The sequence below is a fragment of the Acomys russatus genome, chromosome 3 (genome assembly GCF_903995435.1).
Source record: "Acomys russatus chromosome 3, mAcoRus1.1, whole genome shotgun sequence".
Taxonomy (NCBI): domain Eukaryota; kingdom Metazoa; phylum Chordata; class Mammalia; order Rodentia; family Muridae; genus Acomys; species Acomys russatus.
Genome location: NC_067139.1, coordinates 37,608,417 through 37,635,963, shown reverse-complemented (window position 1 = coordinate 37,635,963; position 27,547 = coordinate 37,608,417). Strand labels below are relative to the sequence as shown.

The 27,547-nt window shown below is 38.7% G+C and overlaps 1 protein-coding gene across 7 annotated transcripts in view; it reads right to left on the bottom strand.

Moving 5' to 3' along the window:
• Positions 1-27,547, bottom strand: part of Nsd1 (nuclear receptor binding SET domain protein 1) — a 119,589-nt gene that overhangs the window by 44,348 nt on the left and 47,694 nt on the right. For 6 of the 7 annotated variants that reach the window (XM_051171913.1, XM_051171931.1, XM_051171903.1 and 3 more), the window contains exons 7-10: positions 16,358-16,482; positions 15,523-15,793; positions 14,002-14,111; positions 8,983-9,134 (exon numbers count right to left, since the gene is read on the bottom strand). In XM_051171913.1, the coding sequence (XP_051027870.1) occupies positions 9,039-9,134; positions 14,002-14,111; positions 15,523-15,793; positions 16,358-16,482 (602 nt within the window). In that variant the 3' untranslated portion in view covers positions 8,983-9,038. Of the gene's footprint in view, positions 1-1,467; positions 1,612-2,525; positions 2,645-8,982; positions 9,135-14,001; positions 14,112-15,522; positions 15,794-16,357; positions 16,483-27,547 lie in introns of those variants that run through there. The other variant, XM_051171938.1, reaches the window with a different exon arrangement.

Here is a 27,547-nt window from a genome sequence, read left to right as displayed (position 1 = left end):
AACTTCCCAGCCAGCCAGAGCTGCACAGTGAGATCCTATCTTAAAAACAAAAATCGAAAAACAAACCCTCCAAAAAAATCAACAAACCAAAACCCCAAAACAAATGCAGAGGAAGAATATCAGTCAATAATATGCTTGCCTTGTAAGCATGGGACCTGAGTTCAAATTCTCAGAACACACATTAAAAGCTGAGCATCCAGTGTGCTTACAACACCAGCAGTGCTGACATGTGAGGTAATGACAAGTAGATACCCTGGGAGCTCACTGTCAAGGCAGATGGGACAATATATCCAACTTAGAGGCCAAACAACAGACCCTGTTCCACACAAAAAATGTTGGTCACCTGCGGATCTCTGCTCGAAGTTGTCTTCTGACCCCCACATGCACTTGCTCATTAACTCATGCACATATATACACAGTGTATCCAGGTTTTCATAATGTCAGATTTTAATAATTTACATAGGTTGAAATAAGAAACTGATAAAACTCACAAAGCCATATACACATCACACAAAGAAAATATAGAACAGGACTCAAAACAACTAGGTTTGAATCCAGGATGCATGTGACCACATGCAATCTACTTAATGTCCTGTGTAGTTCAGTTTGCTCATATGCAATATGGGGATAATAAAAATTAAAGGACAAAAAAAAAAAAAAAAAAAAAGAAGGACTGTTAGAATAAATGAATGATGTAATGCTTATAAATTAAAAGACATAGGCTTTTAATTTATAAAGGTGGTGACACATGGCTTTAGTCCCAGCACTTGGGAGGCAGTGGCAGGCACATCTGCGAGAGTTCGAGGCCAGCCTGGTCTATATATAAAGTGAGTTCCAGAACAACCAGGGCTACATGAGAAACCAGGTCTTGAAAAACCAAAGGGGGAAAAAAAAGGCTAGGCAGCGAATACTGTACAAATATTCACCAAATAAAAGAAAAAGAGAAAAAAAAAAAAAAAAAAAAAAAAAAAGAAAAGAAAACTGTAACAACCCATGAAACATGCCTAATTAAAGGGGGGGGGGGGGGCATAAAATCCCAGTACTTGGGAGGCAGAGGCAGAAGGACACAGAGTTCCACATTGGGCTATATGAGACTCTCTCAAAAACAAACAACCAAACAAAACAATCCTAAAAGAAAAGACAAAGATAAGGAGGAGGGGAGGAGATGAAGAAGAAAAAGGAGGAGACTGACACTATGACAGGTAAAGGACAAGAAAATTATTTTTCACTGACTAATAATAGATCTCACTCTGCTTCAGATGGGCCACAAGAACAGAGTGTAGCCAATACTCAATTATTTCCCGCTCTTTGCTTTTCAAAGGAGAAAATCGAGTTACAGCCTTAAAGAGATTCCTTAGCAATAATCCATGAGCATTTCTCTAACCAAGATAAGGTCTTTTAAGAGAGATAGAGAGGGTTTTTTAAAAAGTACATATGCAACAAAAATACGAGACACACATCTCCTACCTGACAAACATTCTCCTTCAGTGCTGCTCCTCCACCACGCTCACCCTGCAATTTTTTAGATGCAGACATCCCAGCATCATGTTCTACACCCTCGTCAAGAATCTCCTTGGGGCTGGCAGCAGTCCTGTGAATCATCAGTTCTCCCTTGCAGAGAAAAAAATAATGTCCCACATCTGTATTATTGATGTCTCCTCCATCTGACCCCCTCCTCCCTCTGGGCTGCTATTTGTCTAGCCATTAAGCACTTACAGATGTTCAGCCAATCACGCGGGCGGACTGCATGCAATGTTAGTTCTAACCCTGCTGTGATTGGACGGGTAGTGGGCGCCTCATGCCCTGCCACTAACTGCTCTGAGGCTGTTCCACTGGAACTTTTTGAGCTGTTCCATTTAAAGGTTTCACTAAGGGAGAGAAAACATTCTTAAGTTTATTTGATTACTTATTTGTCCTTCTAAGATCCGTGTTTCCTAGGCAATGTGCCCCTTGGGCATTCTATTGAAATTAGAAAGAAAACACTCTGCATCATCACCTGTGATGCTCACTTACTGGTTCTGATTCTGTTTAAGCTGCATCAAAAGCCAGAAATAAGTAGCATCAATGACTGCACTGATGCTCTGTATAGACACTATTTTAAATCTTTTTTCAGAAGATGACGTTTAAAACATCCCAAATTAAGAGACTGATGGTCAAGATATAAGTATATGGAATTTCGCTGTAATTGTAGCAGTTTTAACTTTAATAGGGCACTATTTAGGTCACTCAGGTTATTTGGTTACTTAGGCTGTACTCTGGTTTTAGAACAACTTTAGTTATTAAGGCAACAGTTACATATATTGCAAGTACTATCCAGAGCACAGGATATTCCTTTTTAAAGGGGCCATATCCATAGTTTCAGTATGTATTTTGCTGGGACTGGGCTCTAGGTAAGTCAAGATTTCTTATACCTAATTAATCATCTCAATAGAATATTATTCTGAGATCCAAGGGAGAGGGATGGGAGTTCTAGTGTGAAAAGTTGATTCTCTTTGAAGGTCAAAAGGTGAGGAACTGAATGATACCTCTGAGCTTGGAGCCTCTTTTGAGGAGTCCTCCTTTTTCACTTTTTTATAGTGCATTTTGGTTGTAACATGCCTCTGTCGTTTCCGTTTCCTTGGCTTATCAAATATCCTGGTAGAGCCTATAACAGGAAAACAAATGTTACCTAACAGCTAGCTATTCACATATATGTCCAATAACTTTTATCCTTAAATTAATGATTCTTAAAAAATTATAATATATTAAAATAAAACCCAACTTTAAATTTTATTTATAATTCAAATGTCTAAAATATTTAAACAGATATAGATATAGGTTGTTTTTCTTTTAAACAGTCTCTCTGGCTGTAGTCCAGGCTGGCCTTGAACTCATAGAGATCCACTTTCCTCTTACTGAGATCAAGGCATGTACCACCACAGCCATTACTTAAGACATAAAGCTAAAAGCTAGTATATATATATATGTTTTGCTGGTATATTTTTAAAACAATCATTAACTATGGTTTTATTTTAATTTAATCACTTAATAGAACAGACCCAGAAAGGAATATCAACAAACCATAAATATAGTAACTTTATTTATTTTTTATTTTTACTTATTTAATGTGGTTATCTGTGTGCCTGAATGTATGTGCATACAGTGGCTAGAAGTCAGAAAAGGGTGTTGAACTTCCCTGGAGCTACAACTATAGGCAGTTGAGAATGGTCTTAAATGGGTGCTAGGAACCAATCCCCATTCATCTTGTAAAGGCAGCAAGAACTCTTAACCACAGAGCCATCTCTTCAGCCTAGAGGACTTTCTTGAACACTATAAAATGTTGCTGCTGTATTTTAAATAATGTTTCATGTTACAAATACTTAAAATGAAATTGTTTTTCAATAAATATCCTATTTCAAAAGATGTAAAGATTTATGTATTTATTTATTTCTGGTTGTGAGTCTAGCTTTTAACGGTTCAGCCATCTCTCCAGCTCTATTTATTTATTATACAGTGTTTTGCCTGCATGTATGCCTGCATGCCAGAAGAGGGCACCAGATCTCATTACATTCAGATGGTCATGAGCCACCATGTGGTTGCTGGGAATTGAACTCGGGACCTGTGGAAGAGCACTCAGCATTCAGCACTCCTAACCTCTGAGCCACCTCTCCAGCCCTCAAAGATTTTCAGAAAGATGGAAAACTAAAGTTCATTTAATTTTTTTTTAACTATTAAGGGAAATTAGCAGGGCCACACATAAATTTAATAGCAAACATATAGGTTATAAGACAAATTTAGGGCCAAAGAGATGGCTATAGAAAGACATCAGCCTTTAAAACAACATGGTTTAAATCAATTCCAACTAGTTATCCTTAGAGCTACACACACATGTGCACACTAACAAGCAAATGTGTTTGTGTGTGTAGAGTTAAAGAAATTTCTTTCTTTCTTTCTTTCTTTTTTTTTTTTTGAGACAGGGTTTCTCTGCGTAGCCTTGCCTGTCCTGGACTCATTTTGTAGACCAGACTGGCCTTGAACTCACAGCAATCCACCTGCCTCTGCCTCCCAAGTGCTGGGATTAAAGGCGTGCGCCACCATCGCCCGGAATTAAAGAAATTTCAACAAGGTGTGGTGACAGAGTTTGAAACTCCCATCACTTGGGAAGTAGGAGGAGGAGGATCAGGAGTGCAAAGGTCATCTTTACCAACTTAGGAAGTTTGAGGCCAGCCTGGGTTACCTCAGAGCCATCTCTCCAGCCCCATAACATCACTGTCCTAACATAAACTTAACAAATACTTTCTGGATCTAAAAACAAAAAGCCCTTAATATTGTTGTAGGGCCACAAAAATGTACCTATGTTTATTACCATCTTTTTTTTTTTTTTTCTTTTTGGTTTTCCAAGACAGGGTTTCTCTGTGTAGCCCCTTGGCTGTCCTGGACTCACTTTGTAGACCATGCTGCCTTCTACCTCAGAGATCCACCTGCCTCAACCTCTGCTAGATTACAGTTGTACACCACCGCACCTGGCTACTACCATCTTTTCACATTTATTATTATTTTATGTTCACTGGTGTTTTGACTACATATATGTCTGGGTAAAAGTATCAGAACCCCTGGAACTGCAGTTGCAAACAGGTATGAGCTACCACCTGGGTACTGGGAATTGAACCCAGATCCTCTGGCTGTTCTTAACTGCCGAGCCAACTCTTCAGCCCCACTACCATTCTCTTCCGCACTTCACTTTGAGGAGCAGTACTTGCTTCATTGTTTCTACCATTCCTAAATAAACTTTGTCCATGTTTGATGAACACTAAATGGTTTACTATTTAATAATGTGATATAAACACTGAAATTTTCTCTTATAACTGGCTGTCTTAGGAAGCAAGGTTTTAGAGATTAGTAAGCCTCACCACTTCCCATGCTAATCCTGAAGCGTATCTCACTTGAGAAGTGTCCCTGCTGCTCCAGTCTTTCTCAGAGACATCTCACTGGGCTCAGACTGGGCTCCAAGAACTTCTGAGGGTTCATCAGTAATTCTGGAAAACACCCTGACCCTGGTGAAGCCATGTAGCTACTGAGGGCGTGTAGCTTGCTTCCAGACATTTAAAAGTTATTCCTAGCTTTGTCATATCCTGGAGTGTTTCCACTATTTTTTTAAAATTTACTTTTATTTTTTTGTGACATGACCTCCATGGTTGGCCTAAAACTTGCTATGTAGACCAGGCTGGCCTTGGAATAACAGAAATCCAGCTGCCTCTGCCTTTTAGGTGATATGCTTAAAAATGTGAACCACCACCCTCTCTACTTTTTGTGTGCAGATGCAAAGTGAAGACAGACAGAGGTATCAGATCTGTTAGAGCTGGAGGTAAAGAGTTGGTAAGTAGCCCTATGCGGCTACGGAATCTAACAGAGTAGTAAATGCTCTTTACTGCTAAGTACCTCTCTAGTCTAGATCTACCATTTCAAGTAACTTTCCTCTAATTTTAAAGTGCTCAAACCCAGAATTATAAAATGTAAAAGTAAAACATTGCCATAAATTTGTACTTTAAAACCTATCTGAAAGAGTATACTGTTATATACCTTTATACATACATATAATTGGAATTGTGGACAGCTTTTAAAAAAAATCAAAGTATTTTTAACTTGCTTGCTTTATAATATTCCATTTCCTTAGCACACCTATTTGAACCTTTTTAGGTTGTTTCATTTTCTTCTGCTATAATCAGCGCTGCAGTTAGACTCTTCTCATTAGAAAAATCTTTTTCTGGTAGTTTAGAAGAGGTTCTTATACTGTGGCTCTGGCTGACATCAAACTAATGGCAGGCCTTCTGCTGAAGCTTCCAGAATGCTGAGGTCATAGGCATGTGCCATTACATTTTGTTTATGTGGTATTGAAGATGGGACATGCAGTGGTCTATGCATGATAGGTAAGCACTCTGCCATCTGAACTCTACCTGTTGTCCCTAAGCCTACTATCTTAAAATGAACAAGATCTAGCCAGACATGGTAGTACACACCTGTAATCCCAGCACTCTGGGAAGCAGAACTCTGAGAGCTCGAGGCCAAACTGGTCTACAAAGTGAGTGTCCAGGACAGCCAAGGCTACACACAGAAACCCTGTTTTACAAACCCAAAACCCAAAATCCAACACAAAATAAAAATCATGACTAAGATTTACACAGCACAGGTCTATGTAGCCTCAGCCTGCCTACTCAGGGAGGTCGATGAGACAATGCTCTTGTGAGTCACTGGAGTTCTTTTTTTAGGATTATTGACCACATGCTCTGTAGTGCTCCCTAACAGGGGCATTCTGACTTAATACGACAAAAAATGGACATGAAAATGATGACCTATACTTATACCTATGGGATAATTTAATGAACATTTTAGACTGATGTCACTTTAGCATTTGCTAGTATTAGTTGTTTGGATATCAGATATAAATAATTTTAGTATAGTAGAAAAGATGCATGCACAAATGGTATGCGTGTAGGTGCTGACATGCTATGGCACACATAGGGAGATCAGAGGAGGGTCCTAGAAACAAACACAGATTATCAAAACACAGAGATAATGTCTTAACCACTAAAGACATCTTTCCTGAAATCCTAACTCAGATAAAACATATTATACTTCAAAAGAATAAGCAATTGAAAACACAGCCGTAAAGTGTAATTTTTCATTTGTCTAAAAAGAATCACATTGCATAGTAGAAAATAAGATGGGTTTAACTCAAATGGGTATAGGTTGTCTGTAAAGAACACTTTAATTAGCTGTACGCTGTGGTGTATGCCTGTAATCCCAGCACTCAGGGAGACAGAGGCAGGTAGATCATTGTGACTTCGAGGCCAGCCTGGTCTATAAAGTGAGCCCAGGACAGCCAAGGCTACACAGAGAAACCCAGTCTCAAAAAACTAAAACATTTAACTAGCTGGGCATGGTGGCATTTGCCTTTAATCACAGCATTTTTGTTGTTTTGATTTGTAGAGAGTCTCGTATATAGCTCTGGCTGGCTTAGAACACTGTATAAACCAGGTTGGCTTTTAACTCAGAGATCCACCTGCTTCACCTTACCAAATCCTGGTGCTACAGGTGTGTACTACCTTGCCTAGCTATAGATACAAAATTCTTATGAACTGAACCACGTAGATGATATTTACAAAGGACATAAAAGTATATGAAAACAGCTATTATAGCACCAGGCCATATATTTTAAAAGCAAGCGTGCCTCTGCCTTCCAAGTACTGGGATTAAAGGTGTGTGCCACAACTACCCAGCTTTTTTCTTTCTTTCTTTCTTTTCTTTAAAGACTTATTTATTGTGTGTGTTCTGCCTGTATGCCAGAAGAGGGCACCAGATCTCCTCATCATAGATGGTCTTGAGCCACCATATGGTTGCTGGGCATTGAACTTAGGAGCTTTTGCAAAGCAGCCAGTGCTCTTAACCTCCGAGCCATCTCTCTAGTCCTGGAATGACTGGTTGAATTGTGGCCTGCTCCACTGGAGTAAATTCGATTGGTACTATAAAGCTAATGAAAAGCCCTTAGCTGGGAAGGTGATAGGCCTAAGAAGGGAGAACAACACCTCCTTTGCTTTTTGTTTTGTTTTGCTGTATGACACGTTGCCAAGTGACTTTCTAAATGTCTATGTTTATACCCATAGACTGGGGCTGTTTTCAGCCTTGAGCAGACATTTTTCTTGCAGTGGGTAATGGTAGACATAGATAGTCATAACAGGTCAAAGTGCAGAGAATAAGTTGCTGTTGAGTACTCTGCCCTAAATAGGACATCTACATGAACCTCACCAAAGATTGGGGAATATTGTGGATAAAGGGACAGAATGAATATAAGAACCAAGGAAAGAATGCTGTTAGACTCTGTCTACTAGATATGACATGGCTATTCTATTCATCATAATAGCTGTGATAACCTATACAAAACAGAGCCTGTCCACAGTCCATTATGTGCTAGACAGCAACTTACGAAAGCATCACATTTCCCTAAAAAAATATTGAAAGCTATTATCAGCTGTGGGGAAAGGGATCAGTAGCTTTGTTTAGTGGTATAGGCATTACTACCTTGTCTATGTTCCAGTCCATAATACCCCATCTTTGCTCATGAAAGAAGCTAATAAAATTTGTAAGTCATGGAAAAATAGAACAACAGAAAAGGTATAAATGTTTTCAGGGGATTTATAGGTAAGAAGCATTATAATAGGAACAGAGAAAGAATAAAAGAGGCAGGCGGATTGCTATGAGTTCGAGGCCAGCCTGGTCTACAAAGCAAGTCGAGGACAGTCAAGGCTACACAGAGAGACCCTGTCTCAAAAAAACAAATAAGAGGACACAATGGAACAGGATCAAACATATGCTCTCTTATTCAAGTATATGCTAGTTTACCAATGATTACACATATACCAAAAGAAACTAAAGACAATTTAGATGTGATTAAGAAAAAAAAAAACAAAAAAACAAAAAGAAAACTAAAACAATCTATGAAGAACAACTCAGATGATTTATGATTTCCCTCTCAAACTGCATAGGACATTTTCTAAAAGATTATCAAAATGAGATCAATGCTATGAAATAAATGGTGTAATCCAGAGAGTTAGACTATTTAAGAAAATTAAGAAAGAGCTGATATTGCCCAAATGGTCCAAATATTTCTTTACTAAAAAAATAATTTAACTTCATTTAACTAGCAACAGCATAAGGTTTAAAAACAGCTAGAGGTGGAAGAGGAGGAACAGGAGGAAGAAGGCAGGCATGGTGGCACATGCCTTTAATCCCAACACTTGAAGAGGCAGAGGCAGGTAGATCTCTGTGAGTTCAAGGCCAGCCTGATCTACAAAGTGAGTCCAAGACAGCCAGGGTTACACAAAGAACCCCTCTCAAAAAAATTAAAAAAAGAAGAGAAGAAGAAGAAGAAGGAAAAAAAAAAGAAAGAAAGAAGAGAAAGCATAGTGTGGTCAAAATGTCTCAAAACTATAATTGTACAGGGTCATAATTTTACACATGAAATTACTTTGTAGTCAATAAAGTGTGTGTGCTTTAACATTTTCTCAGTATAAAAAATACTCACCTCCACCAAAGTCTTTCAAATGAGGTGTAGCACGTGAATCAACAATGCCATTCTCCAAGGGACCTACTTCAAAGCACTGTAAATAAGTAAAAAGCAGTAAGATTTACTAAGGTACAGAAAATCAGTTCTTTACCACCTTATGTGCCAAAATTGATGATAGCTGCTGCCATAGCAAAAGATCCTAGGTTATTTTGGCAATTTCTACTATCAGTGCAAGAAATTAAAGCTCTCAGAAGCTGGAGGACAGCTACAAGATGTATGTGGAGACTGGATAACAAGAGCTTGCCTTAAAATAGAAGAAAGAAAAACAAAAAAGGACCCTACTGGCAGTGGTGGTACATTAGGAGTTCAAGATCATCCTCAGTTACACAGGGAATCTTGAGCCATTCTGGCTACAAGAGACCTTGTCTCAATTCTGTTTTTATGTAATATACATAGACATGTATTCTTGGAAACTTAAGATCTGAACAAAAAACAAATGTGAAGTATTTTATCGAGATCCACTGCATCATTATACAGGGATCTAATCCGCTCTGTATGTTCCAAATTAAGTACATGTACTGTTTTTTGTATTTGGTTTGGTTTGGTTTGGTTTTTTCGAGACAGGGTTTCTCTCTGTAGCCTTGGTTGTCCTGGACTGGCTTTAGGATTAAAGGCATGCACCACCACACCCGGCCAGTATATGTACTGTTTAAATGAGTACTACACAAAGTAAAATTGACAAACTTAATTAATGAACAATGCAGAGTAAACAACTCTAAATCATGGAAGAGCATGACAACTTACTACTACAAATTAAACTTAATATTAAACCCCCAAAATGGAGATGGGGGCTCAACTTGCAAAGAGAAAGAGGACTAGCCTGGGAGATAAGTGGCACTGAAAGTAAGAGGGGAAGGACTGAGAACAATGGAACATGGGTACAAAAATGCCATAATTAAATCCACATTTTGTACACTAAACCCAAAAAATTTAGAAAAAGGGAAGAAAACTACACCTCACTATAATCATCAAATAAATTGTCTGTCTGTTTTTTATTTATTTAATTTTTCAAGACAGGGTTTCTCTATGTAACAGCTATGGCTGTCCTGGACCTACTCTGTAGGCCAGGCTGGCCTGGAACTCAGAGATCCAACTGCCTCTGCCTCCCTATTGCTGGGATTAAAGGCACATGCCACCACACCAGCTTAAATATTCTACTAATATGAAAATAGACGCTCAAAATGGCGCTGGCTTCTGAACATGACATGGTTGTTATAATCTCAAAAGGTAGTTGTAGCTGAGTGGCAAGAGAATTTGCCTAGAAAGTATAAAGTCCTGTGTACAAGTCCTCAGCCTCCCCCCATGCCAAACCAAAATCCCCCAAGCATTATAGCACATGCCTAAAATTCTAGCACTTAGCAGGTTAGGGCAGGAGGATTAACAGTTTAAGGTCACCTTGGAATATTAGCAAGAGCTTCTCCTAAATAATTTTTTTCTTTTTCTTTTCTTTTGGTTTTCTGAGACAGGGTTTCCCTGTGTAGCCTTGGCTGTCCTGGACTCACTTTGTAACCAGGCTGGCCTTGAACTCATAGATATCCACCTGCCTTTGCCTCCTGAGCCCACTGGGATTACAGGCATGCTCCACCACACCCGGCTTAATTATTTAATCTTAAAGAATTTAAGACATAATATTACATTTCAGAAAGAGAGAGAAAAAGAAAACTATGTCTCAAAAAAAATTAAAAATGAAGAATGAAGCATAAATATATTTTTGACCATTTAAATAAAATAAACTAATATGCAGCAAAAATTAGGCCCTTAGAACAAGATTATAAAACCTACACTTGCCAGGCGTGGTGGTGCATGCCTGTAATCCCAGCATTTGGGAGGCACAGGCATGAGGATCACTGGGAGTTTGAGGCTAGCCTGGTCTACAAAGCGAGTCCAGGACAGCCAAAGCTGTTACACAGAGAAACCCTGCCTCAAAAAAACAAAATAATAATAATAATAAAAGCTTGCTCCAGCTAGGCAAGGGTAGAAGTCCAAAAACTCCACGATTTTACAATATGCTTTGTTTTTTTTTTTTCTTTTTGAGATTCATTAAAAATATTTCTTTTTGCATTTAATTATTTTGTGTTGTTGGGGAGGAACTATGGGGGATTGGGGAGGTCAAAGGACAATTTGGAGAAGTTGGATCTTTCCTTCCATCACGTGGTTCTGGGAATAAAATTCAGGTCACGGGGCTTGGCTTTACTCTCTGAGCAATCTCTCCAACAAGATTTCTAAAGAACCAATAGCTATTTTTATTAACATAATTAAATTTCTACTTCTGTTTGCCATTTAATGATACTGGATTTTTCGCTGTTACCTAAAAGTAACTCTGTAACTGCAAAATCATGAGTTCAAATACTTGAACTTAAGGAAATTATAATATAGCTAAGTTATTTCTGAGATGTTACACAGAAATACTAACAAAGCAGACCAGTAGCTTCAAAGAAATAATGTAAGTCAAGTAAGAGGTTTTCAATTTGGGGGTGTGGGTACAAGCTGACCATGGCTATTCATGCCAGTAATCCTAATAGTTGGGAGGCTTAAGAAAACAGGGAGACCTGGTGGCACTCAGAGGAAGGATAGCAGGCTACCAAGAAGAGACTTGATACCCTATGAGCATATACAGGAAGAGGAGGTCCCCCTCAGTCACAGTCATAGGGGAGGGGAGTAAGGGGAAAATGGGAGGGAGGGAGGAAACAAGGGAGGGGATAACCATTGAGATGTAATACGAATAAAATAATAAAATAAAATTTAAAAAGAAAATAGAACATACACAAATATGGGGCTAGCCTACCCGGTTTATAGAAAATGCCTGGACAGACTAGGGCGGAGCAAGAATCTGTTTTTAAGCAAATAAATAATTACTTGTACCAACTTTATCATAATCATAAAAAGCTTCTTAAAATTTTTCCACTTGTAAAGAAAATCTCAGTCTTGTGATACAGACCTAAAATGAAAGTTGCTAGGGAGGCTGATGATACAGGAGGTTCTCAAGATGCAGGTCTGCCAGTGTGCTCCAGTAAATGTGAAGCCAGCCAAGGCAATTTAGTGAGACACAACAGGATCGATGCATATATAAACTCAGTGTGTGACAGTACACATTCCCCAACCCCAGAGACAGAGTAGCCCTGGCTGTCCTGGAACTACCACTGTAGACCAGACTGGTCTCAAACTCACAGACGACAGCCTGCTCCAGCCTCCATGTGCTGGGATTAAAAGTGTGCACCACCACCCCGGCAGCTTAATTTCTAATACTGCCAAAAGGAAGACAGAACACCCAAAGCCAGCTCATATCAAGGCTATGAACTGCACAACACTTTGTTATTTATTTTCTTGTTTTTCGAGACAGGGTTTCTCTGTGTAGCCTTGGCTGTCCTGGACTCACTTTGTAGACCAGACTGGCCTCTATCTCAAAGTCTATCTCCCAAGTGCTAGGATCAAAGGTGTGCACAAGCACCACCTCCAGGTACAAAACTGTTATTAAATATAGAATTCTCAGAGATGCACATTGATACTCTATAATTTCTATATATACTAATATACACTGTTCACGCCTCTACTCTGTAACTTTACCTACAAAGAAAATATTTTTGATTAGGCACATATCAAAACTATAATATTATACTATGATAAATTATGTTGTAAATGTGGCTTCCCTTTTTCTCTCACTTAAAATATCTTTTTTGTACTTAGATAGCAGAGTTCATTTTTTCTTCATATACATCGTATATATTAAGCCAGTCCCTCCTTTGCACCTTTATGAATATTTTTCACTGAACATCCTCTTCTAAAAAGACTCATTTTTATCCCAATGAAGACTTACTTTACCTAGTATTAATAGCATTAGTCAACTTTTCCCACTCTGCTGGAAAGGTGACAACAACGGTTTCTGTATCATCAGACAATGCTTCTCCAATAATTTTCAGATATTTCAATCCTAAATCCATGCAGCTAAATTTTATTTACAATACATAGCCGTGTTACTTGCATCCAATGCTTTTATAATGGCTTAATTATTGTGGTACACCTCTATGCCATCAATTGGAACATGTCTGTGTCTCACCCACGAATGCAATGCCCTTTCCTTTTCAACTGGGCACTACTGGTTGTAACTTCTGTAGTCTGAGAAAGAATATCAACAGTTTCACAAATTTCTTTTTCTTTATAATTTCATAGACGCATGCTGCATTCTTAATATAGTTTTCAGTAAGTTCAATATACTATTTTCTTTCCTTGTAACTCAAGAACATTTAACCTTTCCACCTAAAAAAAGCACTTACTAAATCCAGGCATGGTGGCACACGCCTTTAATCCCAGCACTCGGGAGGCAGAGGCAGGCTATCACTGTTGAGTTCAAGGGGAGCCTGGTCTACAAAGCAATCCAGGACAGTCAGGGCTACAAAGAGAAACCCTGTCTCAAAAAGAAAGAAAGAAAGAAAGGAAAGAAAGAAAGGAAGGAAGGAAGGAAGGAAGGAAGGAAGGAAGAAAAGAAAAAAGGAAAGAAAGAAAGAACGCATGTGCTGGTCTTTTCAGCATATCTCAGCTACCAGTATCACCATACTTGCACTTTGGAACAGTGATAGATCAAAAGGATTACTGAAAGCGAACACTGCGATGCCATGAGTTAACCTGGAAATCTACACAGCGACAAAGAACAAGTCACATCTAGAGCATAGGACACCATAGTATCTTATCACGCCTTACTCACAAAATGTGTTTAAAATATGAATTGTGTATTTCATGAATTTGCCATTTAATACTTTTTAGAGTACAGTTTAGTTACTGGGAGCTGTAGAGAGTGAAACCACAATTAAGGAAGCACAACTATGCACATAAACACTAAAATGCAATTTTTTAATCTTGTATTTCCCAGGTTTAAGTCTATTTTAGAATTGACAAAAATAACATACCTTTCTAGAAAGGCCAAGATCGCCCTTCTTGGGCATAAATCCAGGGTCTAAATCATTGGATTCGAGAAGTTTCTTAGTTGGTTTTCTTTGACGTTTACTTTCATAATTCCCTGAAATGTACATAATTTCCCTTAGATGCTTTAGAAATTGAGCACAAGCTAATTTTGAAAAGTGAGAATTACACGAGTCACAAACTTGCTTGCCTTTTTTTCATCATGTTATGAGGAAGGACACAAAGAGAATGAATTATTCTAAAATATTGCTTAATAAAATACATGACATTCTGGGCACAGATGGACCAGGAGTATAATATTTATTCTACCCCTAAAAATGTATATAAAAAGATAAGTATAAAAATACCTAAATACTTTAAAAGACCACTATTAAAATTTATATGGAACATGATGAGGCACACTTGTATTCTAAGAAGACCATAACTACATAGTTCAAGACCTTCAAGAAAAGTAAAACAAGTTGGGTGCAGTGGTGCACACCATTAATCCAGCACTCCAGAGACAAAGACAGGCAGATCTCTGTGAGTCCAAGACCAGTGTGGTCTACCTAATGAGGTCCAGGTATGCTAGGGCTATAGAGACCCTCCTTTTTTAAAAAAAATTAAACATTCTACATTGCATGTTTATATTCTCTCTCTCTCTCTCTCTCTCACGCACGCTCGCTCGCACGCACGCACGCGCGCACACACACACACACACACACACACACACATCATATATATTTCTTCAAAACATAGCTTTTCGTTGTCTGGTGAGATGGCATTCTATGTAACATCACAGGTGCCAAGCCTGACAAAGCACACATGGTAGAAGAAACTGACTCCTTGGACGTTGCTCTCCTAAGTTCACATATGTGTGGTGACATGCTCACACACCTGTTTACTTACACACACACACACACACACAATATTTAAAAAACCTTTTAGGACTAGAGATATAGCTCAATGGTAAGGCACTTGTTTACCATATGTAAAGCCCTAGATTGGATCCGTGGCTCAACAAAAATGAGAATAACATAAAAAAATGAAGCAAAAATTTTTAGATTCTCATATACTAGAATAAAAATGCACTAGGATTGAATTTTTGTCCCCATGTAGCCCTGTGTGTCCTGGAACTGGCTCTGTAGACCAGGCTGTCCTCGAACGCAGAGAGACCCACTTGCCTCTGCCTCCTCAGTGCTGTGATTAAAGACATGTGCTGCTGCCACCCATCTGGAATTTTTTTTAAAGGAAAAAATAGCAGTAACTAATGTTGGCAACGTACAGATATTTATTATCTAATGTTAAGACATATGAGAGTTCTTCTACTCCTTGCCTGGCTGTAGTAATACCCAAAAACCACAAGGTGATAGAAATAGTACATTTATAAGTAATTCTCCTCAGGTGACATAGTAAATAACCAAGTGAGAACCAGCTGGAAATGAACTTCAAGGCAATACTGAACCTTAATATGATACATTGATTTTGTCTTTTTATGCTGTTGTTAGGGTACACCAACACCACCTTACCTGGTGTCTTAACAAGCAATTCCTCAGACTCAAGGGCAGGCCGAGGAGAGACTTCTGGAGCCACAGGAACAGACAAGGTCAGCTGTGGCAACTCAGCATGTCCGACTCCAAGATCTGACTGAGCCAACGGCCCTTCCAAAAACGGAGCCTCTCTTTCAAGAACTGGAGGCTCTTCTTTAGTAGAAATCAAAGAACTCTCATCCACCTGCTTGTTCTGAATACTAGATCGACACTGGGCAAGAAGGCTTTCGTCTTCACAGCGGGAGCTTACCTAAGAACAGGAAGTAAAAATAGAATTTACAAAATAACAAGAACAACAACAGTAATAACACACTTAACAATACAAGCAATTCTGATACTTGCTATGACATGGATGAAGCTTGAAGACATTATGTTCAAGGAAACAGACCAAAGTATTGCATAGCTTCAGATTCAAACTCCTAAGTATTGCTTTTCAGTTTAGGAAGATAAAAACCACTAAGCTGAGCATGGTGGAGCATATCTTTAATCCCAGCTCACCCGGCCCCAAATTTATGTATTTTTATTTCATTATCCAGGTTCTTAGTGTTGCACCATTAACAAGAGCCGTAAGTTCTAAACATTCTGCAAAAGCAGAGTAGAAAGTAAACAGAAACATGATATATACATTTATTTATATACTTTTTGAATAACTAATACAGGCTAGGCACTGTGCTACAAGGTAACAGTAAACAAGAGAAAAAAGAAAAACAAACACCTGAGAAGGCAAGATCTCAGATAAAGAGATATTTGTATTCTGAGGATAAACTATGGTACTGCAGGTGAAGCTGCCATTTCCTAAAATGCTGCAGCATACCTTATGCACTTGTTCCTGTACCTTCTTTTGTTTTTTCTTAGGAGCAAATATTTGATCATACTCTTCTGTATATTCCAGAAGCCACTTGCTTGGCTTCCTAAGGCGTTTCTTCTCTGACCGAATAGCTGAAAGGAAAATTAATTATAATCTTAACTGATGAAATTAATTAATATAACCCAGTGTTTAATGAAACCACCATCACACCCCTGAAAGTAAATTCGTGCTTACTGAGGAGTAAAGAGGCTTAGAACAATTTTTAAAGATGCAAAAGGAATTCTGGCTTAAATAGTAAGAAGATTGAATTATTTGCTATGGTTTATCAAAAACAAAGATTGGAAGGGGCTTTTTGTTACTCTATATAAATGCCCCATTTACTCAATTCTCCATTCTTAAGGAAAAGATTAAGCTAAAACCAGCATCCTGTATACCAGCACAAGGTTAACAAATACCTAAAATAGAAACAGCACCCTGATCAGATAGACTAGGCATGATGGCTAAGGCAGGAAGACTGCTCTAAGTTCAAGGCCAACATGGACTACACAAGGTTTACAGCCTTGGGCTAAAGAATAAGACTTTTTCTCAAAAACAAACAAACAAACAAACAAACAACAAAACAGAAACTGTTAGGGAGCCAAGCTCATGTCTTGTAGAAGGACATAAAACTAATAGGGTCAGTTTATTCCATTTCTCCTACTTAGGTACACATCTTCCGCAGACTCTGGCCCACTCTTAAAATACTTAACTTACTCTGCTACAATTTTGCACACTGTAGTCCCTTAGAACTAGAGGCTAACATCTACCTAACTCAGTTATGGTCTATGTAGGAGGGAAGAGGTATTTAACAAAGTATGTGGAAGCTGCTCCTGCCTCAGTTGAATATGGTATTCTGATGAAAAGAAAGCAATGAGAAGCCAATCATATGGTATATGCCTTTAATCCCTGCGCTCATGGGCAGAGAGGAAGGAGGACCTCTGTGAGTTCAAGGACAGCCTGGAGTACATAGAATTACAGCCTAGTTATGGCTGCACAATGAGACTATCTCACTCACTCAATTAAAAAAAAAAAAAATGCAATTAACCCAAGAAAGCCATCTTGGGAATATAGAAAAGACCCTAAACTCAAAAAATAACAGGAGGAGGGCAAATCAAAATATTGAGATAAACTAATAAAAGACTGAAATAGTTATCGAAAGTGTATGCCTACATTGCTACCTATATAATTATGCAGCCACTTAAAGCACAAAAACTAATGGAATTTTCCTTACTGTTTCATGTTAGATAATATATTTATAAATGAACCAAAGGAGAAATTTTTTCCCAACAATCTGACAAGTTGCCTGAAGTTCCTGCTATCAAGAAAATATTCCTGCCAGGTGTGGTGGCGCATGCCTCCTTTAATCTCAGCACTTGGGAGGCGGAGGCAGAGGCAGGTGGATCACTATGAGTTCAAGGCAAGCCTGGTCTACAAAGCGAGTCCAGGACAGTCAAGGCTACACAGAGAAACCCTGTCTCAAAAAAATAAAAGAAAAAAGAAAAAAAAAATTCTTTCTACAATAAATTCCTTCTACAATGGACCATACCCTCTAACCCTTGATGCCTTGTCTTGATATTGGGGGCAGGGGGAGGCCCAAAAACACTTTGGAATACATACATTTATACCTATGCCTTTATGCTCTTTTTTAGGCAACTACAATAGATTACAATTTAATAAAGTTCCCATAGACATTTAAGTTTTTGCAATACTAATAACATTTATTTCTAATGGGGGAGAAATACCATATTAAATGTTAAAAAACAACATGGGTTCTCTATTTCCAACACCCTAACACTGGAAGGATCTCTAATCTTCAATATGCCAAGCAGAAATTGGCATCTCCATTTTATAAATAATGTAACTAGAGCTCAGAAGAAGAAAGTGGCTTATTAAACTCACTATGTTATTGAGTTGGGAAAACCACAATAACAATCAAAATCTGAGCTGGGCACAGTGGTGCACGCCTGTAATCTCAGCACTCAAGGAGGCAGAGGCAGGTATATCACTGTGAGTTTGAGGCCAGCCTGGTCTACAAAGGGAGTCCACAACAACCAAGGCTACACAAAGAAACCCTGTCTTCAAAACCCAAAAAAAGAAACAAACAAAAAACCACAAATGAAAGCTGCCAACTCTAAAATCCTCTAGCTCTTTTATTTATTTATTTTTTTTTAAGTAACTTTTTGGTTTAGGTTTTTTTCTTTCCTGGGGGGGTGGGGCAGGGGCGGGTTTCTCTGTGTAGCTGTGGTTGCTCTGAACTAGATCTGTAGACCAGACTGGCCTCAAACTCAGAGATCCGCCTGCCTCTGCCTCCAGAGTGCTGGGGTTCTTTTTTATTAAAGCAAGGTCTTGTATTAGCATTTATACCTCCCATCATTCCTAGATGAAGTCTCAAACCTGTATCTCATATTTGCTTTTACCCTTTCTTCTTGAGGTTGCTGTTCCCATTATATAGTAGGGATTTATTTGCCTTTCTCACAGAAAATACTCATGTCAAGCTTCATTTCTTTAGCTACTGGTATTTCTTTGAGGCAAACAAAGAAGCCTGCAGAACGCAAAAGATTAGCTATAAGAACAAGATAAATCTGTATTCAGTACACCTTTAGGTTTCTGCATATCACATGCTCCTCACCTAAATCATGTACAACAATACATTAAAACTTTAGGGTCAGCTTAGTGCACACCTTTAATCCCAGCACTTGGGAGGCAGAGGCAGGCAGAGCTCTATGAGTTCGATGTCAGCCTGGTCTACAAAGTGAGTCCAGGACAGCCAGGGCTACACAGAGAAACCCTATCTCAAAAAAACCAAACAAACCAACAAAACAAAACAAAAACAAAAACTAAAGAAAACAAACTTTTAGTCTCTCAGTCTGGGATAGTAGCACATGCCTTTAGTCGCAGCAGAGGCAGGCAGTTTGAGGCCAACCTGGTCTATAAAAAGAGTTACAGGACAGCCAGAGCTACATGCAGAAAAACTGTTTCTCAAAAAACAAAAACAAACAAAAAAGTGTAGGGTCTGACAAACTATTAATTGAGACTCTTTTTGGCAAAGTTTATTGAATTATAGTCATACTATCCATTTCCGTGTCAGAGTCTTGATTTTTTTTGCTACAAAAGAAAAAGTTAGTATTGAAGAGAGGCTGTTAAGGCCTAAAACATTTACTTTTAGAAAAAAATTAGCAGCACTTTCCTTAAATAGTGTAACAAACTGTAAAGTGAAAATACCTAGTAACAACTGAATGGCTTACAAGCCAGAAGACATGTTCTTTTTCATTCCTCCTCCCACCTACAGCGCTCCATCTACACTCTCCCCTAAAACTAGACTGCCCAGGCAGTCACAGTCCTTTGGACATCTGGAAGAGTGGGAAAAATTTCCCTAATCCTTTTGTTGTTTTTGCTTTTCTAGACAGGGTTTTTCTGTGTAGCCTTGGATGTCCTTGATAGAGGTAGGCAACACTGAACAAAGGGAAATGATTTGGCAAGCTAAGAAAAAAGATAATCAAGAAAAAGATGAATATAACCTTTTGAATACTGGAGGGAAACAGTAAGAGTGAATGACAAGCAAATGAACAGAGGTATGTACTACTATGCCTAAACACTTTTTATTTTATTTTATTAATTTATTCATATTACATCTCAATTGTTATCTCATCCCTTGTATCCTCCCATTCCTCTCTCCCTCCCATTTACCCCTTACTCCCCTCCCCTATGACTGCGACTGAGGGGGACTTCCTCCCCCTGTATATGCTCATAGGGTATCAATTCTCTTCTTGGTAGCCTGCTATCCTTCCTCTGAGTGCCACCAGGCCTCCCCATCCAGGGGATGTGGTCAAATAATGGGGCGCCAGAGTTCATGTAAAAGTCAGATCTCACTCTCTACTCAATGGTGGAGAATGTCCTGTCCATCGGCTAGGTCTGGGTAGGGGTTCGAAGTTTACTGCCTATATTTTCCTTGGCTGGTGCCATAGTTTGAGCAGGACCCCAGGGCTCAGATCCGCCCGTCATAATGTTCTTCTTGTAGGTTTCCAGGACCCTCTGGATCCTTCTATTTCCCCATTCTCCCATGCTTCTCTCACCTAAAGTCCCAATAGGATGTCCTCCCCTCTGACCCACTTTCCTGGTAAGTCAAGTTTTTCATGGGACATGCCCCTTGGGCTAATATGCTGATATAAGTGAGTATATACCACTTGTCTCTTTTTGCTTCTGGGTGAACTCACTCGTTATGATAATTTCTAGTTCAATCCATTTGTCCACCAATTTCGGGAATTCCTGTTTTTAACAGCTGAGTAGTATTCCACAGTGTAAATGTACCACAGTTTCTTTATCCATTCTACTGAGAGACACTTAGGCTGTTTCCATGTTCTGGCTATTATGAATAAAGCAGCTATGAACATGGTTGAGCATATGTCCCTGTTGTGTGGTAGAGCATTTTCTGGGTATATTCCAAGGAATGGAATAGCTCGGTCTTGAGGAAGCCCTATTCTCATTTTTCTGAGAAAGCACCAGATAAATTTCCAAAGTGGTTGTACTAGTTTGCATTCCCACCAGCAATGAAGGAGTGTTCCTCTCTCTCCACATCCTCACCAGCATGTACCTAAATACTTTTTAATGCAGTAAAATATCTGTCACATGTAACGGTATTTATTCAGTAAAAAGAACCTGCCCAATCCTATCCTGTCCCAGTTCTACCATCACAAATTTTGTTTAGTTTTTGTTTTTTTGACACAGGGACTTAGTCTTAGGGCTAGCATGGCTTTGAACTTGTGGCACTCCTCTTTTCTCAGACTCCCAAGTGCTGAGATTATATAGCCTAAGCTACTGTGCCCAGCTGTTATCATACATTTAACAGGTTTCTATAAATTAGACAAAATGCACTGTGAATTCCAATAACCAAAGTAAACATTAAGCCTATGAAACAGTTTTATTCATGCTAAGTGATTCTGTAGCATGAACTCTATATTCACACAGCTCTTTTATAAAATTCTAAACTTTACTCCAAAAAAACTTTAAGTGACTAGATTCTAAATGGGGATAGATCTGCAATGAAAAGGGATGGTTAACCTTGTCTTGAAAACCCCCCAAAAAAAGGAAGAAAGAAGAAAGAAGGGATGGTTAGAATTAACTTTAGAGAAATACTGATGGTATGAAAGCCTTACATTTCTGTATTGCTTACAGAGATGTATAATAGAACAATTACAAAGGACACTTTAGATCTGAGAGGAATTGTCAAGCACAAACCCAATGACTCAGTGAAAGGGCTATAGAAAGGGCTAAAGATACAAAAAATATTTTAAGGTTACTGACCATAGTAGATGCTGAATTGTCCGAAACTCTAAAGAAATTTAATAAAAATCATGAGACACATATGGAAAACAGACTGAATTGCTGAGGGATACAGCTGAAAGGAATACTATGAACTTTTAGTATCTTTTAAATGTTGAATCATGCCAATATATTACCAGGTTTTTCTCTTCTAAAAGTTTGGGGAGTAGAATTGATCTCAACTGACAGTGTGCTTGTCTAGGACGGATGAAGTCCCAGGTTCATTGGCTAGCACCACACAGAATGGTACAGTAGCAATTCCTTTAATTCTGAACTAAAAAAGACTAAAAGTTCAAGGTTATTCTTGGCTATATAAAGAGTTTGAGGAATCCCAGCACTCAGCGGGGCAGAGGCAGGAGGATCGCTGTGAGTTCAAGACCATCCTGGTCTACAAAGTGAGTCTAGGACAGCCAAGGCTCCAAGAGAAAACCTGTCTCAAAAAAACAAAAAACAAAAAAGCAAGTGGCAGTGGCGCACGCCTTTAATTCCAGCACTTGGGAGGCAGAGGCAGGTGGATCCCTGTGTGTTTGAGGCCAGCCTGGTCTACAGAGTGAGTTTTAGGACAGCCAGAGCTGTTATACAGAGAAACCCTGTTTAAGAAAAAAAAAAAAGTTTGAGGCTAGCTTGGGCTCAGTTATACCATATCTAAACAACAAAAACATTTTGCATTCCGTAAAAAAAATTATATGCAAACATGAACTATTATAATAAGGCAATTGAAATATTAAGACTTTTACAACATACTCATATTTATTAGTAGTTTTAAAAGATGATGAAAATAATTACTTCTAATGCCAGGTGTGGTGGCGCATGCCTTTAATCCCAGCACTCAGGAGACAGAGGCAGGCGGATCGCTGTGAGTTCGAGGCCACCCTGGTCTACAAAGTGAGTCCAGGAGCCGGGCGTGGTGGCGCACACCTTTAATCCCAGCACTCGGGAGGCAGAGGCAGGCGGATCGCTGTGAGTTCGAGGCCAGCCTGGTCTACAAAGTGAGTCCAGGATGGCCAAGGCTACACAGAGAGACCCTGTCTCGAAAAACCAAAAAAAAAAAAAAACGAAACAAACAAACAAAGTGAGTCCAGGATGGCCAAGGCTACACAGAGAAACCCTGTCTCGAAAAACCAAAAAAAAAAAAATTTACTTCTAGTGCCCCTGTGACTTTATTTGCTAACAAAGGCAATGAAAGAAGTAAAGAACATTGAGGAAAAAGTAACTTGACTAGGGTACTACCCAAGAGTGGATAGTACAGAATAAATAACATTGCTAAAAGCTGCAAAGAAGATTTCTAGAGCCAAATCCAAAGAAATATAGGCTACATCAAGATGGATTTAGGTTAAATGAGAGCAGATTTTAGCTCAGCCCTGTTCTAGACTAGACCCCAAATCAGACAGAGGCACTGAGCCCAAGTCAAAGTTGTTCCTGTTTTTGTTCTGTGCCTTTGTAACTCCCTTGACCACCATCCCACATCCCCATCTTTCCTCATGACTGATGTATTAAACCAAACAGACAACAAAACAAGACAAAAACTAGTAATAACAAAACCATCAAGCAGCTGGAAAGGCCAAGAAGATGGGGAGGGGCATGAAGACCGGGCTAAGGTTGCCAAAGTGCAGTGGTCCAAATCACCTGGGTCCCCATGGGAGTCCCAAGTACTTCTCCCCAGCCTCTAGCTACCATTATGGTTCTATGCTTTGAGAAGGTTCCACCTTAAACACCTATAAACTCAGTGTTTAGTAAGTAAAGAGGGGAGATTAAAAAATTCAAGGTCACTTTTACTAAGTGAGGTCAGCCTGGGATACATGAGACCCTCCCTGCCTTAAACAAACTAACAAAATACTGGGCTAGAGAACTGGGTCATGGTTTATGAAGGTGCTTGCTGCCAAGCCAGACAACTTAAGATTTATTCTCGGACCCACAGGGTACAAGAAATGTAAAGACTCTACCAAGTTGTCCCCCTCTATGAGTTCAAGGTCAGCAGGGTCTACAGAGCAAGTTCCAGGACAGCCAGGGCCACACAGAGAAACCTTGTCTCAAAAACCAAAACCAAACTAAAAATTCCACTTAAAACAAATCAACCAGAAATCTCATCTTGCCAACAACAAAAAAAGCTGATTCTAACTAAGGAGCTGAATATTCCTAAACCATTCCTTTTCAAATTATGCTTGAGCTGAAGTATAACTGAAAGAAAATGAACATTATATAAAAAAGACAAGCTGCCAGGCATCCTGGCACACACCTTTAATCCCAGCCTGGTCTACAAAGCAAGACCAGGACAGCCACGGCTACACAGAAAAACACTGTCTCAAAAAAACAAAAACAAAAAACAAACAAACAAAAAAACCAAAATAAAAAAGACAAGCCAACCCTGACTTTTGTTACATGCCCCAAATATACCTTCACTAATGGAAACCAGTAACTTTTTAAAACAGCACTGTACTTGATTAATAACCACAAAAAAAAAAAAAAAATCTACCAAGAAAGGCTGACAAGTGACAGAATTTGATCTTGCCTTTAAGAGACAAATTAAAAGGGTGTGTGGAGGAGAAAGGAAGGAATCGGAAACACACCCCTATTTCCACCACTTGGGAAGACTCTGCGATGGAGGCTGACTTGAGCTACAGAGCAAGATACTGTACTGCACCTCCCACCCCAGCCTACAAAAAAACTGGGACTGTAGCTCATCAGCAGAATGCACTCAGTCCCAAACAGCACCAACAAAGCAAAACAGGCCCAATGGCAGATTCAATCCCAGCTACTCCAAGGACAAAGGCTGAATGCTCACAAGTTCAAGGCCCACTTACGCTACTGTACAGTGAGTTCAGTGCCATCCTAAACAACTTAGTGAGACCCTATCTCAAAATAAAAAGTCAAAAAATGGCTGGAGATATAAACTAGAGGTAGAGAGCTGGCCTAAATTTAATGTCCATTACCACAAAAACAAAACAAACCTATGTCATAACTCATTCCATGAAGCCATTATTACCTTAAAACTAAAACTAGACAAAGATTACAACAAAAAGAAAACAAGTCAACACATAGTGATAGATACAGGGAAGGAAAGAGCCAAGCAAGCCCAAAGGTACTAGAAGCACCTTGGAGATTATTAGGCAGGCAGAGCTCTGGCTTTATCTGTGTGTTGGGGGGAGTCAGAGAGGAATAACTAAAGGGAAGAGAGGAGACCAACCCTGAATGTGGATGGCATGACCCAATAGTCTGGGCACCCAGGCGCATATAAAAGGAGGAGGAGGAAACCAGCTAGCTTAGCCATGGCTCTCTATTTCCTGGCTGCTATAATGTGAGATGTTCTGCTCTGTAACCACAAGAGCTGTTTTCTCTATAACAGACTGAAAGCTCTGAAATCCTAAGTCAAAACAATGAAGAACTAACTTACCAACAAGGATAAAAGGGAAATTCCTCAACAGCCAAAACCACTTACTCAAACGGCTACTGATATAATGAAAAGAAAATACTATATGATTTTTCTAAGACTGGAAACAATGTCTAGAACATCTGTTGCAACACTGCTAGAGATTCTAGCAAAAATAATTAGGCAAGGAGTGAAGAAGTAAAGGAAATAATAAAGTAGATGAAAAGGGATAAAGTGAAAACTACATTTGCAGACATATACATAAAAATATCTATGTGAGCTAATGAACACGTTAAGCAAGTTTTGTTTCTGTTTTTTAAAGTTAAGCAAGTTTTAACAGCAATATGATGGGCTATAAAGTTGGCTCAACAGATAAGGGCACTGTTGATCTTTGATTGTCGGCACCCACATGGTAGCTCACAACCATCTGTAACTCTGGTTGCAGAGGATCTGATGTTCTTATCTGGCCTCTGCAGGAACAGAGAGATGTGCAGGCTAAATACCTATAAACATAAAAATGATTTTTAAGAATCAATATACAATTTAAAAATCAACTATATTTATGAACAATCTGATGAAACTTGAAAAGCAATCTTATTTTAATAGAATAAAGAAAGTATTTAGGAATCAGCAAGATGGCTTGGCAGGTATGGGTACCTTTTTAAACCTGATGACCTGACTTAAACCCACAAAGTATAAGGAGAATAATCAACTCCCACAAATTTTCTATGACTTCTATACATGTACATGGATACAAACACATATAAATAGGCCAATAAATGTTAAAACATTAAGTTGGGATACATTTAGCAAAAGTATAAAGACTTATAAACTGAAAATTGCAAAACAATATTGAAACAAACAGAAGTACAACTTAGATAACATCGTATGTTGATAGACTGGAAGCCAGAACAGCAACATTGCCTCAAGTAACCTACAGCTTCTGCACAATCTCTATCAAAGTCCCGGGGGGGGGGGGGGATACTGAAGATATTAATAAATTTAAATTAATATGAAACAGAAAACAAAGTCATCTTGGAAAAGTACAAACTAAACATTCATACTCTCTAATTACAAAGATAAAGCAATTAAACATTGCAAAACTACTGTTATAAGAACTGCATTCACTCTGAGATGATCATTGGAAGTGGAGGGATGGGCCAGACAGGAAAGTACTGAGTTGTGGCTAGCAAAGGCTGACTCTTTCTACAATCAAAACAAAAGAACTGGGTGCTGGAGAGGCTGTTCAGGCAGTAAAGTACTTGTTGCAAAAGTACAGGGATGAAAGTTCAAATAGTTCGGCAGTACATGCCTGTAATCCTAGCACCTGGAAAGCAGAGAAAGAAGTATTTCTGAAGCCTGTTGGCTGCTGACCACTCTAGCTAAATTGGCGAGCTCCAGGTTCACTAAGACATCCTATCTCAGAAAGTAAGGTGGAGAGCAACTGAAGAAAGCACCCAATGTCAACCCTCACATATTTGCTCTAGTATTTAACATATATCAACAAGACCACACAATAAGAAAATAATACTTTTCCTAAGGAAACAGGGTCACTCTATAGCCCAGGCTGGTTCAAACAATAGCCATCTTCCTACCTTCTCTTTGCAAGTGCTAGAATATGTAAGTGTGAGCTACCACACACAGCTAGTGGTAATCTTTCTCAATACTGTGAGTCAAATGATACCAAGATGTAAAGAAAAAGTTGAGTAGCCCAACTCATACCATTACTTAAAAAATGAAGTAAAGGCTCTAAGAAAAAACACAGGAACAAATCTTCATTTCATGACCACAAATTACACACATCTTCAAAATATGACACTAAATGCACAAGCAAAGAAAAAACATATTTTATAAAATTTAAATATTTTTTGTACTTTAAAAAGTTATGATCAAGAAAGCAGAAATACAACCCAAAGATCAGTTCAGAATGCCCGCATCACATCTACTGACACCTAGAAGGAAGAATGCTTACAATTTAAAAACAAAGAGCTCAATTACAATAACTAGAGAAAACCCCAGAGAACAATGTTCATCCAGCATGTACTAGGGGCCTTGTTTTATCCCCAAAACCACAAAAAGAAAACATAAATAATATAATCAAAGACTAGATAGACATTTTTCTAACAAAAGTATACAAATAGCCAATTAGGTACATGAAAAGATAACCGAATCACTAGTCAGAGGAATGAAAAGGGAACACTTTTTTTTATATATATATATATATACAATTTCAAGTCACTCCACACTCACTAGAACGGCTATCGTCAAATAAAGGCTGTGGGCATCTAGAGAAACAAAATTCTCATACTGAGACTACGAATTTAAAATTAGATAAAGCAACTTTCTAACAGTTTCTCAAAGGTCTAAGCACAAAATTACTAAATCACTTGGCTGATCCATAAGATATATAGACAGAAGAAAAACATGTGTCCAGCAAAGCACTGTACATCTGTAATAGCACCATTTATAAA